The 18,527-nt window shown below is 42.3% G+C and overlaps 1 protein-coding gene and 1 pseudogene across 4 annotated transcripts in view; both read right to left on the bottom strand.

Moving 5' to 3' along the window:
- The window catches only part of Parp4 (poly(ADP-ribose) polymerase family member 4), a 98,643-nt gene that overhangs the window by 60,440 nt on the left and 19,676 nt on the right, over positions 1-18,527 (bottom strand). For all 4 annotated transcript variants that reach the window (XR_012436285.1, XM_074043662.1, XM_074043661.1 and 1 more), the window contains 8 exons: positions 16,613-16,814; positions 13,493-13,556; positions 11,641-11,716; positions 10,754-10,867; positions 8,100-8,249; positions 7,075-7,212; positions 4,854-5,027; positions 3,798-3,958 (listed from right to left, as the gene is read on the bottom strand). Coding sequence is in view for 3 of the 4 variants with exons in the window: in XM_074043662.1 (XP_073899763.1) it covers positions 3,798-3,958; positions 4,854-5,027; positions 7,075-7,212; positions 8,100-8,249; positions 10,754-10,867; positions 11,641-11,716; positions 13,493-13,556; positions 16,613-16,814 (1,079 nt within the window). In the remaining variant the exon portion in view is untranslated. The remainder of the gene's footprint in view (positions 1-3,797; positions 3,959-4,853; positions 5,028-7,074; positions 7,213-8,099; positions 8,250-10,753; positions 10,868-11,640; positions 11,717-13,492; positions 13,557-16,612; positions 16,815-18,527) is intronic.
- LOC109694897 (dnaJ homolog subfamily C member 7 pseudogene) lies at positions 13,599-16,603 on the bottom strand (annotated as a pseudogene).

Genomic DNA, 18,527 nt, shown 5'->3' with positions numbered 1-18,527 from the left:
TTTTAACTTTCTTCATAGTTTTACATGATGTCTAAGCTTTTTATAAACAGCATTAATCTTATAGGTAGGAAAAATTAATATGAAGAAATCCTTATTCACAGGCAGGAGATGTGGCTCAGTGTTTGAGTACTTGCCCAGCATATGCCGGTCCCTGGGTTCAATTCCCAGCTTTAATGATAAAAAAAATCATTATTTGTAAAATGAAATGAAGCAAATCTAACTTTCACAGCAGCAGACTCTCTCCCCAGGCAGGGGCCCATGTTTTCCTGAGTAGGTGGAAGTAAACCAGGTAAGGGCTTGGCTGGGTTGCAGCAGGTGGCTGAGCTGTGGCTCCCGCTTCCCAGGGCGTCCTATAACCTTTTCTTCCCTTTTCTCCAGGAGAAAGACACTTAATTCCCTCATGATTCTGCCTTCATTGAAGCTAGGCTTTTAGTATTAGATCCCAGAAGATATCAAGGTCAAAAGTCAAAACAAAACAAGCCTAATCTGGGTGTGGTGCCATTTGCCTATAATCTCAGCACTCAGGAGGCTGAGGCAGGAGGATCAAGACTTCAAGGCTAAACTAGGATTGGAGTTCAAAGCCAGCCTGGGCAAATAGTTCAAGAGACCCTATCTCAAAAAAAAAAAAAAATCACAAAAAAGGGCTGGTGGAATTGTTCGAGGCGTAGGACCTGAGTTCAAGCCCCAGTACCACAAAAAAAAAAAGAGTTCAAGGCCAGCCCAAGCCTGTCTCAAAAAAAGAAAGAAAGAAGGAAGGAAGAAAAAAAGAAAAGAAGAATTTGATTATATGTTTAAATGTGAGCTCATGCCTCATGCTTGTAATCCTAGCTACTCAGGGGGCAGACATCAGGAGGATCACAGTTCAAAGCCAGCCCAGATAAACAGTTCTTGAGACCCTATCTTGAAAAACACCCATCACAAAAAAAGGGCTGGTGGAGTGGTTCAAATGGTAGAGTGCCTGTAGGCTCTGAGTTCAAACCCCAGTACCAAAAAAAAAAAAATGTGGAAAAGATCTATGGGAATGGATGTGTGTGCACATATGTATGTGTGTGTATGTGTTGTGCAGGTGTGTAAGCACATGTGTGTATGTTGCTGAGGATTGAACCCAGGGACTCATGAATGTTAGATATAGCCCCCCCACCAAGAGGAGAAAAATGTAGGGGATAAACCAATTCACCTTATAATGCATACATACATGGAAATGTTACAATGAAACTCCCTATGTGGAAGGTAAAGCAGGTCCTGTTGGGGGAGTTGGTACCAGTGGGTGGAGGAGGATATGAGGAAAGGGTGTTGGAGGGTGAATATGGTGAAAATGTTATGTACTCATGTATGAAAGTGGAGAAATGAAACCTGTTGAAAGTATTCCAGGAATGGGGGGAGGGAAGATAAGGGAGAATAATGGAAGGCATGAATTTAACTATGATATATTATTAGCACTTTTATAAATGTCACAATGTATTTCCCAGCACAAAAAATAATATGGTGATAAAAATAAAAAATTGAAGAAGTCATATAACAACAAATTAACCATTGTAAGAGTACAATTTCATGGCGATCAGTATATTAAAAATGTTATGTAACCACCACCTCTCTGTGTAGTTCCAAAACATCTTCATCACCCCAAAAGAAAACTCCATACCCATTCAGTGGTCAGTATCCACTCTTCCTTGTCATGGTACCAGACAATTTTCTTTCTCTTCCCATAAATTTATTTATTCTAGACAGCTCATAAAATTGAAATCATGGCTTTCATAAAATTGAAATATGGCTTTTTTAGTTAACATAATGTTTTTGAGGTTCACCATGTTGTAACATGTTTAAGTACTTCCTTTTAGGGCTAGCAGAGTGCCTCAAGCAGTGACAGAGCCTGCTTAGCAAGCATGAGGCCCTGAGTTCAAAACCCCAGTGTTACCAAAAAAAAAAAGAGAGAAAAAGAAATGGTACTTCCTTTTAATGACCAAATAATATTCCATTATATGTATATGCTACATTTTGCTTACCTTCTCATTTGTTGATGTATCTTTGGGTTGTTTCTACCTTTAGGCTATTGTTAATGATGCTTGCATGAACATGTACAAGTATCTGAGTACTCATTTTAAATTCTTTTGTACATAAAACTAGGAGCAGAATTGCTGGATATTTTAGTAATACCATGTTTAATTTATTGAAGAATCACAAAAAAATGGCTACACCATTTTTCCTTCTCATAGGCAGTGTGTGAGGGTTCTAATCTACCCATATCCTCACCAACACCTAGAATTTTCCAATATAAAAATATAGCCATGTTAATGAGAATGGATTTTGAGGATACCTGACCAAGAAAAGCAGAATGTTATTGTATTTATTTACTTATTGGCAGTACTGGGGTTGAACTCAGGGTGTCATGCTTGCTAGGCAACCACTCTACCACTTCAGTCATGACTCCAGCCCTATTCACTTTAGTTTTCAGATAGGGTCTCATGTTTTTGCCTTTGCTGGACTCTAACTACAGTCTTCCTGTCTTGGCTTCCCAAGTAGCTGGGATTGGATGCCACCATGCCTGGCCGTAATAATACTATTTTAGATAGGCCTGCATTAGTCCATAAGGAAGGAGTGTCTGACATGGTTGTAGTGGGGTGCTGAAAACCAGCTCTGAAAACAACTACAAGCCCAATGCATGCATCCTGATTGTGTAATACTTGCTGATTTTCATGGTGCAAATCCTTCATTCCGCTATGGCTGATTTCAAGTCACTAATGGGTTAGTAATTTCAAATTTTTAAAATTGACAGTTGGTTCTTGTAAACTGGCTAAGTGTGGCTACAGCACACTACTGTGGGTTCTAAGGAGTGTGGGGAGACTCTGGTAAAAGATAGACCTGGCCCATGACAAGGAGATCGGAGATGCCAGAAATGCCTGGGAGAACAGTTTGAGGGTGGAGGGCAGCTATCCAGGAATATATGCATAGGTCAGGGAGAGGCACCCATCTCTCTAGAACAAGCAATAGGATGGGGTTCTGACCCCTGACACTGGGCCCAGATTCTCAGCCAAGGGGACTCTCAGTGGTTCTGACACCACTGAAAACTTGACTGAGCCCTGATCCATCTTGCTTGCTATTACTGTAGCACACACATCAACACAAGACCAAGCACAGCAGTGAGGACGAAAATGGAAGTGAGGATGTGTTTCAAGTGCAGTTTCCAGTGTTGGGGAGTAGCTAAATTAGCCCAGCCCCATTTTCCTGCATCTTCAAATCTTAATTTAAATGGATTTTTCTCCATAATGACCTTTAAAACACAGACTCAGACACTTTTTGATATGTTCAGTGTACATGGTAGGCAAGCACTCTACCACTGAGCTGCACCTTTGGCCCCTAAAATTTTAAAATTTAATCCTTAATAAGATTAGGTTGTTAAGACTGGGCACCAGTGGCTCATGCCTATAATCCCAGTTATTCAGGAGAAAGAGATCAGAAAGATCAAGGTTTGAAGCCAGCCCCAGGCAAATAGTTCATGAAGACCCTATCTCATAAAACCCATCACAAAGAAGGGCTGGTGGAGTGATTCAAGGAATAGACTCTGAGTTCAAACTCCAGCACCATAAAAAAAAATTATTAGGTAACCTTGAAATCAAAATAGGAAGTGTTTTCAAGCTCAGACTACTACCCCAGCCCTCTTGTAAACACAGAAGAAGCCATTTGTCATCACACTGTAGTTATCTTGTTACTATGGATTAAACTCTCTAGGTAATTACCCTGATGAACACTAACAGAGCATTGCATTTAAACACATCCCAAGATAGCTCCTTTATGCTTACCTGCAATTATTCTGCAATACCTCTTTTCTAACTCTGGAAAATTCTTCAGTGTTTTGTTCAACATGCTCAATTTTGCATCTTAAAGCTCGATACTTGGCAAGAGCTGGTGGATTAGGTTTGTTCAAGTGAGTTTCACAGACATTAACCATGTCTCTTATTAGCTGTAGGTGGAAATGATATGCAGATGTTAGAAGCTCCACACATCAAAGTTAGTAATTCTAAAACACTAACACTTTCTCAAAAGGATCAGAAAAATAAATTTTTCCTATAAGGTTTTTTATCAATTGGCTGTTAGAAGTGTGTTGAAGTTAATAAAAGCTGGGTGTGGTGGTACACTCTTGTAGTCCCAGCTACTTGGGCAGCTAAGGCAGGATCATTTGAATCTAGGAGTTCAAGGCCAGCCTGGACACAGTGAAATCTTGTCTCAAAAACCAAAACAAAACAAAAACTAAAAACACAAACAATTCTGCTGGGGACCCCCTCAGAGGAGATGCTACAAGTTTCTGTAGCCACACATTGCTTGTGAGGGAGCGAGGTGACAGTGGTGCTGACACTTTACAGGGAGATGAAAAGTCTGACCAACGGAGTCATGGAATGGCCTGAGCCAGCAGCATCTCACATGTGGACTCCAGAGATGTGGACTCACTGTTTAGTAGGTTGCACTTTACTTTTTCTTCTGTAGAAAGACTTCTAACTCATCAGAAAATTATTTTTGCAGCACAGCAATTCTAAAACATTTCTGCATTTGTACATTATGCAATACATTCATGATTGGGAATAAGATTTGGATAACTTGGGGAAGAACCCAGAGCATACTAGAATGGTTCAATTAATTTTTAAGTGCAATTCTAGAGATATTTTTGTGAGTAGGTGTTACCTTTATGCATCATACTTTTAAAGACATGCCTTTCCAACATATTTTAAATTGAATCCTTTTTTTTTTTTTTTTGGCAGCACTGGGATTTGAACACGGGGCCTCACACTTGCTAGGCAAGCGCTCTTACTGCTGAGTCACTCTACCAGCCCTAAACTGAATGCTTCATTTCAGAGGCTTACCTGGCAGAGGTCCTCCTTCTTAGCTAATAGTCTCAGGTTGACTTCTCCGGTTGGTGCCCTCTTGTGAGGGATCAGTCTGTAGAACTCAGTCATCATCTTCTGCAACTGTTCTGCCATTTCTCCACTCTTCAGTGCCTTCCTTACTAGAAGGAGAATCCCCTCTGCCTTGTTAACCTTTAAGCAGAAAGTCATATAAGCTTATTAAAATCAAATCTTGATAATTATGGAAGAAGTAAAGGAAGGACTAAAGTAACTGTTGCATTGCAACTATCAGTTTTCTACTGGATTGCCATGGTTTGGGTCTGAAAGACCTGTGCGTTAGAGCCTGGTTCCCAGGGAGGTGCCATTGGGAGGGGTGGAACCTTTAAGAGGTGGGGCTCGTGGAAGTGTTTAGATCATTCAGGATACGTCCTTTGAAGGAGACTTAGACCTCAGCCGCATTCTTCCTTTTCTTTTCTTGGTACTAGGGTTTGAACTCAGGGCCTCACTTCTTTTTCTTTTTGGTTCCTGCTGGGGATGTAGTTTAGTGGTAGAGAGCTTGCCTAGCATGTGCAAGGCCCTGAGTTCGATCCCAGCAGTGCAAATAAGTAAATAAATAGAATACTTCTCTTTTTTTGCTTCCTGGACATGAGGGGAGTGGCTTTGCTCTGCCACACACTCCTGCCATGACATGCTGTCTCACCACAAGCCCAAAACAATGGGAGCCCAAAACAAGCCCAATCAATCACGGATTGAAAACTCCAAACTTATGAGCCAAAAGAAAACTTTTCTTTTATAACTTGATTATCTCAGGTATTTCATTATAGTGATAGCTGACCAACATACCTTCCATTAATCAAATGCTGATATCAAGGTATAGTGTGGTTGTGACAGTGATGCCATGAGAACACTTCCAAAATAGGCTCAACTTAACTAGACGAAAGAGCCAGTCCTTTTTTTATTAGTAATAATGGGGTTTGAACACAGGGCCTTGCACTTGGTAGGCAAGTGCTCTACTACTTGAGCCACACCTCTAGCCCTTTTTGCTTTAGTTATTTTTCCAATAGGGTCTCACGTTTATGCCTGGGCTGGCCTGGACCACGATTCTCATATATATGTCTCCTGTGTAGCTGGGACAACAGGCACCCACCACCAGGCCCAACTTATCGGTTGAGATGGGATCTCAGGAACTTTCTGCCCAGGCTAGCCTCAGTCCTCAATTTCTCCTGATCTCTGAATCAGGAGATTACTGGTGTAAACTATAACATCCAGTCTAGAGTTGCTTATGTCTATATATATATGCACATGTATATGTGTGCATATGTACAGACAGACAGGAGAACACTAATACAACTGAGGGAGACTTGCTTTTCACATGAGAGATGTAGAAAGATGTCAGCATCAAACCAGGAACAAAACCCACCAGACTATATTACTAATTGCACAAGGGCTTCGTGAATTTTACCCCAGGAAACCTTTAACTACCTGAAACATATTAGCTTAACTCCATAGGGGAAACTTATTTTCATATGACAATGCTATTGCATAAGTTGCATCGTTAAGGATATCATCTTTCATTTGCTGTATCAGTTGCAATTATACTTAAGCAAGACAAGAATAGCATTTTCTAGCTGGGGGCTGGTGGCTCACGCTTGTAATCCTAGCTACTTTGGAGGCAAAGATCAGAGAGATTTTGGTTCAAAGCCAGCCAGAGCAAATAGTTCATGAGACCCTATCTCAGTAACACCCAACATAAAAAAGGGCTGGTGGAGCGGCTCAAGTGGTAGAGTGCCTGTCTAGTAAGTGTGAGGCCCTGAGTTCAAACCCCAGTACTGCCAAAAAAAAAAAAAAAAAGCATTTTCTGGTGGGCTAGAAGCCTGCCTTCCTTTCCTAAGACAATCAGGAGGTGAGAGACGGAAGAAGCTGTGGTGAAATAGGTCAGGGTCTGGGCATCTAATGGGGGACCAAGACTACCCGCGTCTCTCAGGCCTACTTTAAACCTCTTGGCCCAGCCAATCGGCCTCTTACCTAGCCACGGCAAAGCTTGCCATTGTACAGACAGGGACAATCTAATTTCTTGGGAAGTCTACTTTCCCTTGGGTTTTCTCCATGTTCCCCTTCTTCAGGGTCCAAGGAAATAACAGTCAGGAATGGACTCCAGGGCAATCAGGCAGCACACCATTGTGAGTACTTATAATACAGCAGGAAGCAAGTAGCCATGTTGTCTCCACACTTGACTTACATCATTGAGGCTAATCCTGTTCACTGGCCCGAGAAGCATGTGCTCCAGGTGGCCCAGGGCTTCTGCCCAAATCAGCTCCACTAAATCGCTCACCTCCCGGCTCAGAGGGCTGGAATTTTTGACCTCCTCCAAAAGCAACTGCAATAACAAAGAACCACCACCAAAAAATCATCATGAGTCACTTCATTTAAAACTAACACAAAGGCTGGGGGGTGTAGCTTAGTGGTAGAGTGCTTGCCAGGCAACACAGGAGGCCCTGAGTTCAACCCCTCAGCGCTGCAAACAAACAAACAAGCCTAACACAGGTCAACAAACAAAGGGTGTGAGAAAAAATAATTATTACAGCTTAGGAGAGTCACTCTTGGATAGGTGCTGTGGTGTGGAAACAGTTGGTGTGTGTCCCCCAAAGGTTCATACGCAGGAAGCAGTCTCCAGTGTGGCTAGGTCAAAGCACCACTAATGCAGTGGGTTAGAGCTTGCCTCACCGAAGGGCTGTTACTTCCCTTTGGGCTTCTCCACCATGTTGTGGTGCAGCCAACAGGTCCTTATTGGGATTCCAGCAGTATGCTCTATTACCTCCCAGCCACCAGGATTGTGAGTCAAAAAACCTATTTACCTCTAAAGTACTCAGCCACTTGTGAGAGCATCACAAAAAGGACTAAGAGACCAGGTAATGGTAACACTCAGGCCTCCTCTCTGCTGAGCTATTTGGCCCTCCTCTCTGATTGTCCCCACCCCCATTCTCCTTGCTTCCACTTATTTTTCCTCTTGTCTTTTCCTTCACCCTGTAGGTTTGAGGCCTGTCAGTGGTATTTAACACTTGCGGTCAGGGTTAAGGATCCTTGACTCATGGCAGGGTAAAAAAGGCCCCTAAGGCATGCTGCTGTTGTAAGCCACCCACTCACTCACGGCTCAGTTTCCATTTGTTAACTCACCATCTTCTCTCCTGCCAGTTATTTATTTGTAATAAAGAAAGCATTAAAAATATTCAATTACATAAAATACCATGTATTAACTGATCTTACTGCTTGCAACTTTTCAGATGCTAATTGAGTGACTTCGGGTGTAAAATGTTCTCTGAGCAGGAATCCTTGTTTCTTCAGGTCTTCAATGTAATTTTCGTAAAACTCACTTGCACCTGCAGAGGTTTTCTTTACTGTGAACTGTCTTCTTGTCTGCGAATTATAGAATACACAAAAGGTACGTAACTTATTAACACATGTACCTTTTTTTTTTCATTTTTCTTTTATTATTCATATGTGCATACAAGGCTTGGTTCATTTCTCCCCCCTGCCCCCACCCCCACCCTTACCACCCACTCCGCCTCTTCCCTCTCCCCGCCCAATACCCAGCAGAAACTATTTTGCCCTTATTTCTAATTTTGTTGTAGAGAGAGTATAAGCAATAATAGGAAGGAACAAGGGTTTTTGCTGGTTGAGATAAGGATAGCTATACAGGGCATTGACTCACATTGATTTCCTGTGCGTGGGTGTTACCTTCTAGGTTAATTCTTTTTGATCTAACCTTTTCTCTAGTACCTGCTCCCCTTTTCCTATTGGCCTCAGTTGCTTTAAGGTATCTGCTTTAGTTTCTCTGCGTTAAGGGCAACAAATGCTAGCTAGTTTTTTAGGTGTCTTACCTATCCTTACCCCTCCCTTGTGTGCTCTCGCTTTTATCAAACACATGTACCTTTACTGAACACCTGCTGCCTACTATGAAGGAGTTTAGAAACTAGTTTTCTCAAAGAGTTCCTTAAATCTTCCATTTTTCACAAAAGCCTGGAGGTAAGGGAGAAAAAAGCTTGAGCAGGCACAGCAGACAGAAAAAGGACCCATTTTATTCCTGGAGAGTCACTCAAACACTCATTCAGAGCCTACAGATTATTACTTTGCATATTAGTCAAAAGTCTGAATTCTAGCTTTGTGAAAATGCAAAAAGTAAATGGAGGGGAAAGTAAAGGAAAATACCTTGCACGCTATGGTATTGTTAGAGACAGGTACACGGTCAACACAAAATGACACCATCCAGCAAGAGGCAGGAACGCTTTGATGTTACACAAACAATGTTAACCACACAGAACAAGGGGTCTTTCGACCCCTTCCTCATTCAAGACTGACTTCGGATGTGGCATTTTCTGGTCTTCTTGGAAATCCTTGCCTGTAGTGAGCAGTTTTCCTACCATTAACCCCAGACAATACAGAAGTACTTGCCCCAGTTGGGAGAAGTCCTGCTGTGGCTTGGGGTGTGAGGTCCTAGGGAGAAGTCACACTACTCATGACACTGATAAGCCACCCTCTCAGACTAGTGGCTGCAGGACACCTCCGGTACTTGCAAAAACAGAGTGTATTTCAAAGGTGTGAGCACTGTCATAAGGCTAGGCATTAACTCTGGATTTATTTTTTTTCATGACTTTCAAGAAGGGAGGGTGCAGCTAGGTGCTGGTGGCTCATACCTGTACTCCTAGCTACTCAGAAGGCTGAGCTCAGGAGGACTGCAGTTTGAAGCCAGCCCGGGCAAATGGTTTTCAAGACCCTAGCTCAAAAATCCTTCACAAAAAAAGGCTGGTGGAGTGGCTCAAGGTGTAGGCCCTGAGTTCAATTCCCAGTATTGCAAAAAAAAAAAAGAAAGAAATATCCCATAGGTGATGTGAAATCCAAGCCAGTGTGGTAATGGACTCCTGAATTCCCAGCACTCCAGAGGCTGAGGCGAGAGGATTGTGAATTAAAGACCACCTACATAGTGAGACCCTGTCTCCAGAAACCAAAACCAGGCTGGATGCCTGTGGCTCACACCTACAATCGTAGCTACTCAGGAGGCAGAGATCAGGAGGATTGAGGTTCGAAACCAGCCCAGCCAAAAAGCGAGACCCTGTTTTCAAAATATCCCCCATAAAAAAGAACTGGCAGCATGGTACAGTGCTTGTCTAGCAAGTGTGAGGCCCTGAGTTCAAACCCCAGTACTGCAAATAAAAAAGAAAACTGAAACAAAAAAAACAGAGCAGAAGTCCTATACTCCCTACACCCAGTAAATATTTTCCTGGTGGGACTCTGAGTGTTTGAGTGACTCTAGCTAAGGAAGGGACATAGTCCTTATTTCTCACACTACAAAAGAAAGCACATTTGTACTTTGGGGAACTATTTACCAGGTGTTACAGGCTGAACTGTGCCCTCCTCCTCAATTCGTACCCTGAAGTCCTGGGTGTATGCCCACTGAAGTACCAGGCTAACCAGTACTTTGGGATGGCATGGTACTTGGAGATGAGCCTTTAAAGAGGTAATTGGGCTAAATGAGGCCACGAGGGTTGAGCCCTGATCCAGTCTGTTTAGAATTCTTTCAAAAAGAAGAAATGAGGATTCAGACTCAGAAAGAGGGAAGACCACATGAGGATATAACAAGAATGTGACCTTCTGCAAACCAAAGAGAGGAGCCTTACAAGAAACCAACCCTGCCACACCTTGATCTTGGACTTGCAGCTTCCAGCACTGTAAGAAACAAATGTCTGTCGGTTAATCTACCCAGCCACCAAATATCACAGTACTTGTTACAGCAGCGCCAGCTGACTAAGACACCAGGTGAGAAAAAAAGCTTAGTAGGTTGTTTGACTCTGTGACTAGTTTTAGGGAAACTTGTTATGAGCTGGGGAGAATAAACATACAGGAGCCAACAGAAGGAGGATTACCTGCATGCTGTCAACAAGGAGGAAGTGTGCAGCTATCACAAAAGGACAGTCCTCAGTGTCCGGGGAGCATTGCAGCTCCACGACCACGGCTTCCTGGCCTCCATCTGCTCCCACCTGGAAAACAAGGCATGCTCTCGAGGGAGACAACTAACCACACAGCATCTGAAAGTGCTGATCAGCAGGCACCCGGTGGCTCATGCCTGTGATCCTAGCTACTTGGGAGGCTGAGATCGTGACAATCTCGGTTTAAGGCCAGCCTGCACGAATAGTTCATAAGGTCCCATCTTCAAAATAACCAGAGCAAAATGGATTGGAGATGTGGCTCAAGTGGTAGAGCACCTGCCTTGCGAGTGTGAGACACTAAGTTCAAATTTCTGTCCCACAAAATGACAGGAAGTCATTTTCTTTTTTCTTTTTTGAGATAAGGCCTCACTATGTAGCTTAAGCAGGCCCGAAACTTGCTTATGCAGTTCAGGCTGGCCTTGAATTTGGAATCTTCCTACCTTAGCCTCACCTATGCTGGGATTACAGATGTATACTGCCATGCCAGTTTCTTACTTTCTTTTTTTTGTGGTACTAGGGATTGAACTCAAGGTCTTCTGCTTGCTAGGCACAAGCTGTACCACTGAGTGCTAAGCCACATACCCAGTCATTTTGCTTTTAGTTTGTTTTTCAGATAGGGTCTCTTGATAACTTTGCTTGGGCTAGCCTCAGAGCAGAATCCTCCTACCTACCTCTCCCAGGATTGCAGAAGTGCATCACCATGCCTGCCTTGTTGGTTGAAATGGGGTCTCACTAACTTTTTGTCTGGGCTGGCCTAGCACCTCAATCTTCCCCATCTCGGCCTCCTAAGTATCTTTCATTCTAAATAGAAATCAGAATCTTACTTTTTCCAAGATATTATATTTTGCAACTTCAAAGTCTTCAGGGAAATTAGGAATCACAGTATTTTCTTCATAAAACCTGAAATTTGCATAATTAAGATTTTAACATTGAAATGTATTTTTAGTTAAAATGAAATGTTACAGTATGAAAAACATGATAAGTCTCTAATGCCTCCTTAGCTATTGTAGAGGTGGCTAAAAAATGGTGGCAAAATAAATCAGATTTCTTCCTTTGCATAATTAATTTTTTCTCCTCCCCCCCCTTTTTTTTTTCTTTTGCAATGCTGGGAATCAAACCCCGGGCCTCTCTGCCACTTGAACCACACCAGCAGCCCTTTTGTTTCTATTTTTGTTCTTGCTAGCTTTTCCTGGGCTTGCCTTGAACTCAAGATCCTCCTATCTGTACCTCCTGCTTCCCAAGTAGGAAGGAAGGAAGGAAAGAAAGGGAAAGGAAAATGAAAGAAAAAATAAGTTATTTTTATGTGTCTTTTTTTTTTAAACATATAATCTCACTGGTCTTAATTTCCCAATCCTCCTGCCTCAGCCTCCCAAGTGCTGGGATTACCACCATACCTGACCTGGCACTATTTTTTTTTTTCTTTTGGCAGTACTGGGTCTTGCACTTGCTAGGCAGGTGCTCTATCACTTGAGCCATGCCCTTACCCCTTTTCATTTTAGTTATTTTTCATATAGGGTCTACCGTTTTTTTTCGCCCAGGGATAGCCGTGGGCTGTAATCCTCTTACCTGCCTCTCAAGTAGCTGGGATGATGGATGTGCACCACCACACCCAGCACTATTTTTTGATTGGACATATTTAGGAGGTACAGAGTGATAATTCAATACATGTATATGATGTAATGATCAAGTCAGGGTAATTAGCATTTCCATCTTCCTCCAAATAATTGTGGAGCCCTGATGCCAGGACTATGCACGTCTGTATCAGGAGGCAGGTGCACAGAAGCAGAGGCAGAGAAGAGGTTGTGACCTACTCTGAAGACAGGCACCATGTGTGCTGGGGGGCTCTGACCCTTAGTGGATTCACTCCTGTCAACTCTTCTTTAAGATAAAAGAGTACGACTTATGTGGACTTTTTATCATTAATGTTACTATTTCCATATATGGTATGACCAATGTGATGCTTAATTCACATTGCAGTTAGTTTGTTTTTTCTGCAGTACTAGGGCTTGAACTCAGGGCCTACACTTTGAACCAGCCCTTTTTTGTGAAGGGTTTTTTTCCAAGATAGGGTCTTGTGAACTATTTGCCTACGCTAGCTTTGAACCGTGATCCTCGTGATCTCTGCCTCCTGCAGCTAGGATTACAGGCGTGAGGGTACCTGCCACATTGCAGTTTTGAGAACACTTTAAGAAGTCACATAAACTTTTAGGTTTGCTTACCCCACCTGGGGAAGAGGACTGTCATTTCCACTTTTTTAAAATACGACATGGAAGGGTAAGGAACTGTCTTTAAACATTGTTCATAAGTTAACAGAGTGAGCAGCAGGTTGTCCAAATCTCATTGCCAGTGAGATCTTTTTAAAAATCAATTAGTCTAATAATTACCATATCTAGAAGATAAAATAATTATCACTATCATAGCTGAAGTAAAAAAGTCTTAACTAAGTAAAATCTGAATAGTCAGATAAGGAAAATAAATCAAAATACTACAGAAGTATGCATAGTATTGTTGTTTGTTTTGTTAGATAAAGTCTTGTTACATGGCCTAGGCTGTGCTTAAACTTCATATCCTTCTGCCTCAGCCTCCTAGGGCTGGAATTATAGGTATAAGCCACCATACCCAGTTACAGATAGCATTTTAATACTGTGCTTGAAGTTTACAAAATATTTAGGTTACTCAGTGACTTCTGGGTTTTCCTTCTCTGGGATGCTGTCCAAGGATAGATCATCTGTTTCCATTTCTAGAATTAAAACAAACAAAAAATACTTGTTTATTGTGCAAAAGTTTATTATAATTAACTGTTCACTGCTAGAATTGTCAAGATTCTTAAATATGGGCCGTATTTGTTATGCAAATCTTTTTTTTTTTTTTTGGCTCTGGGGATCAAACCCAGGGTTGTTAGATAAGTGCTATACAACTGAGCTACAGCCTTCCAGCCCCAACTGTACCTGTGTGTGTGTGTGTGTGTGTGTGTGTGTGTGTGTTATTAGTTTGAACTCAGGGCCTTCACCTTGAGCTACTCCACCAGCCCTTTTTTGTGATGGGTTTTTTTGAGATAGGGTCTCACAAACTATTTGCCCAGGCTAATTTTGAACTGCGATCCTCCTGATCTCTGCCTCCTGAGTAGCTAGGATTGTAGGCGTGAGCCACTGGAACCCGGCTCCCACCTATGTATTTTTAAGACAGTCTCACTCTGTTGCCCAAGTTTTTTTTTTTGTTGTTTGTTTGTTTGTTTTGACTATGGTGGTGCTAAGGATAGAACACAGAGCCTTGCACATGCTAGAAAATGCTTTACCATTGAGCTACGACTCCCTATACCCTCATCCGCACCCCACCTGAGAAAGTATTTTTTTCTTTTTGATGGTACTGGGGTTTGAACTCAGGGCCTCACACTTGCTGGGCAAGCACTTTACCACTTGAGCCACTCTGCCAGCCCTGTTTTGTGTTGGGTATTTTCAAGATAGGGTCTCTCCAACTATTTTCCTGGGGCTGGCTTTGAACCAAGATTCTGAGTAGCTAGGATTATAGGCATGAGCTACCAGTATCTGACTTTGATTTTTTTTTTTTAATGTGAATCATGAGGCTTTTTTTTCTCCTTGGTCGGATTGCAAAATAAAATCTGGTTTTATAAGTGAGATGTTTTAGGGAGATCATCTTTTGAAGGAACTTGTTTAATAAAATACTGGTCACAAAATTTCTAGTCATTCTTTTTTTTTTTTTTAAACAAAAAGGCTTTCAATATCCCTAATTACAGCTCAAGTCTTCTGAGATTATTAGTGTTTGTGTGTCATTTGCATGTGACCACACTAGACTGAATATTAAGAAGTCTATTTTTTTTTCAGAAAGGGTCAAAACATTGTATTCTTTTTTAATAAAGTTAAACAGTAAGACAAAAATTCACAAGCTCCCTCCCCTCCCCATTCTTCAGTACTGGCTTCCTTTCCTTCACCCCAGTCACACAGACACAGAGCATCCAAATGAGAAAACGAAACTGCTCTAAGTACATGGAGACATGACGAAGGGAGGAGGTGAATGTGTCCATATTCAAGGTTAAACTGAGCAAATCTGCATTTTCTGGGTTCTGGTTGGTTGCCCTTTATTAGCCAAACTGAAAAAAGAAATTCCCTGGACCAGATGCTTCAAAGCTGAAGCCCCCTAGACCGCCAAAGAATGCCTTGAAGATATTGTTTGCATCAAAATCACCCATATTCATGCCCTCCTCATTCATGTCCTGTCCACTGTCATAGCGAGTCTTTTTCTTGGGATCAGAAAGGATGGTAAAGGCCTCTCCGACTTCTTTGAACTTTTTCTCCTCCTCCTCCTTCTGAACCTCAGCACCGGCTCCACTGTGCCGATCTGGATAGTGCATCAAGGCTCATTTCCAATAAGCTTTCTTGATCTTGTCTTCAGAGGCATTCTTGTCCACTTCAAGGATCTTGTAGTAATCTTTCCTTTTACTCTTCTTCAGTTCCAGCTGTGCATTTTAAAGAGCTGTTTGTGTTCTTTTGTTTTCTCCGTCTGATACACTTTTTCATAGTCCCACAAACTGCTTCTTCATACTGCTCTGTGTCCATGTAACACTGAGCTCTTCTCAAGTAGTGTCATCGAGCTTCACTGCCTGTGTGCAGTCTTCTATTGCACCATCTAGTTTCCTGAGCTTGGAATTCACCATACCCCGATTACAGTAGAGTTTAGCATTTGTTTTTACATTGTTGGGGTCTATCCCTAGGGCTTCTGAGTATAGTTCATACGCTAGCTTGTAATTTCCTTCCTTAAATGCTTTATTCCCATCTTCTTTCTTTGCTTTAAGGCCTTTGGCATTTCTGCAAGCAACAAAAGCCTTCTCAAGGTCAGGAGCCATCCAGACAGCCTGTACAAAAAACGGAACCGCCTTTCCAATACAACTTCATGATAAAGGCAAAGATCTGGTACATACAGAGCATCGATATTGGTGGAATCCACTGTAAAATGTCACTCGCCAGACTGTGCTTCTGGATATCGACCCAACATTGCTGAACATTCTGCTTTGAGGATTTTGAAGTGATGGCAGGCAGGGGCAAATTCTAGGGCATGATCCATGCAGAAAACAACCTTCCGAAATCTCGCTCCTCAAAATCCGTTTCTGCTGTTTTCTCATATTCCATGACCGTGTTAGCATTCTTGAACTCCTGTTGTGCCTGAGCATTTTTGTGATCCAGTTCTAGGGCTCTCTGGTAACTGCGACATGCGGCCATGGCATTCCCTAGTGAGAGGTGGTGCTTGCCTTCTCATAGATGTCCCTGGAGGAAACTGCCATGCAGCCTCCCTGCCTGTTGTGCATCTGCAAGAGCTTCCTGGAACTTTCCGAGCATCCTCAACGTGGCTGCTCCATTACCATAATAGCTAGCATTTTAGGACACATATCTATGGTTTTTGTGTAATAGTTATAAGCTTCATTGTAATCTTTCTTGGTATAGCATGCATTTCCGTGTTCCTTGGACTCTGCTTCCCTCTTCGCTTCTCCGTCCTCGAGCAGCTCTGGCTGGGTCACCGCCATGACCCCATCGCACTGTGCTGCATCTTTCCGGAGGGACCAGGGCACCGAGTGGGAGGCGGGAGGAGCATCGAGCCGCTCGGCGGCCACTGCTAAATTAGTATTTCATTCTTCCCTGTTTTGTTGCCTGTTTTCTGAGGTAAAATGAAATCTAATTGTTTCTGTAGTTTTTCTGGACACATCAATGTCTATAGTATCTTTGAACAACCCAACTACCTCTATAGCATCCACAATACATTAAGTGCTTGTTAGGAAATGCTTACCAAAACTACTAGGCTTTGGGTCAGGGGGTGGCGTGACAGCCTGTGACTTATTAGGACCGTAGTTTTTCACATCCAAGAGTCTCCTTTCTTTGATGGATTCCCATATAAAATCTGGGTTAGCAAGATGGATGTGGTTCTTCTGGATAGCGTTCAGCTGGTGCTGACTCAGAATGTCGGCATTGTCCAAGATTACATGTGTGCACTAGAGAAATGAGACAATTCATTATGCATCAGCAAAAACAAAATGCAAGCATGCATTATTTCTATCTGCACTTTTCACAACTGAAAGTCTTGTTTTAATGTAGTTGAAATTTTTCTTCAGATTTTGAACACCCTTGTAAATAATACTTGTAGTTACATAAAAAAATTAACAAGTTTTCTTTCATTAGGATTTGTGGTGCTGGGGTACAAATCCTTGGTCTTGATCATGCTAGACAAGAGTTCTTCCACTGAGCTACTGCCCAGTTAGGAAAACAACAGTTTTTAAAGAATATGAACATGGGCGTGCCATAACTGATCAACCAGCATTACAGGTGTTCCCAGGTGTCCACTACTGTGAACAATGCTGTGAACACTCATAAGTCGATATCTGTATGCACTTGTTCAATTATCTCTTTAGGAGAGGAAAGGGAGGCTCACAGGGTTTTCATTTATTTCTTTTGGTAATTTGTACTTAATAATATTTAGTTTTGAATAAATAGTATATGCATATTATAGAATATCCAAAAAGTAAAATAATAACAATGTTAAATTCTTCCTCTTTGTTGTTCACAGTTTGTTTCCCCAGAGGTACCTGTTGTAACCAGTTCCTCATCTATCTTCTAGAATTATTCTATGCACAGATGGCACACACATAAGTGCACAAATGGCAGCCATTCTTCTGCCCTTGCTTTCCATCTAATACTTTCTCTTGGAGCTCATTCCTCATCATGTCTCCCTTCTCCCTTCCCTCCCTTCCCCTTTCCTTTTTTTTTTTTTTTTTTGTTCTTTTCCCTTTTTTTTTGTTTGAGACAGTATCTTGCTATGTAGACCCTGGCTGAACTGGAACTTCTTTTTTTTTTTGGTGGGACTCTATTGCTTGAGCCACATCTCTAGTCCATTTTACTCTGGTTATTTTGGAGATGGGCAGGGTTTGGGGAGCTATTTGCCTGGGGTAGACTCAAACCATGGTCCTCCCAATCTCAACATCTCAATTAGTTAGGATTATAGATGTGAGCCACTGGTGCCTGGCTTGGCCTGGAACTTTTGATCCCCCTGGCTCAGCCTCCTGTGTGCTAGGGTTACAGGTATGTAATGCCCAACTATGCCTACTTCCTTCTTTCCCTTCCTCTCTCCCTCCTTCCTTTCCTCTATTCATCCTTCTTGCCTCTTTCCCTCCCATTTGTTTGTTTTGAGACAGGATCTCCTAGCCCAGGGTTGAGATCCTCATGCCTCTACCTCCCAAGTGCTGAAATTACAGGCATGTGCTACTATACCCAGCCAATTCCTTCATAATAGCTGGCATGCATGTTCCAAGCATTTATATATATTGGCAAAAAAAAAAAATCCAAAAGATTTCATGGACAATATGTGAGTTTCTAAAAAGGAGAGCCCAAGCTAGCCATTCTCCACCAGAAGAGGAACCAAGGAGGAAGAACAGGAATGGATTACTCATCCAGCCACAGAAATGGAGAGGCAGGTAAGCAAGGGAAGCCATGCGATGGAAACAAACACAAGTCTGCCTGAAGTGAGGTGACTGGGGACCTTTCATGTGTGTATTCTGTTGGAACTGAACTTGCTTTATCCCTGGCTAGGGAGGTATCCAGGGAGTCCCTCACTAACAGAGGAAAAAGCAAGGGACAAGGGCAGGCAGGGCTGGGACCTAACGCCTTTCAACTTGTACTTTTTACAATGAGGTGGTTAAGAAAGAGGAGGT

The sequence above is a fragment of the Castor canadensis genome, chromosome 10 (assembly GCF_047511655.1).
Source record: "Castor canadensis chromosome 10, mCasCan1.hap1v2, whole genome shotgun sequence".
In the NCBI taxonomy this organism is placed as follows: domain Eukaryota; kingdom Metazoa; phylum Chordata; class Mammalia; order Rodentia; family Castoridae; genus Castor; species Castor canadensis.
Note: the sequence above shows the minus strand (reverse complement) of the source record. Positions and strands in the feature narration are given on the sequence as shown.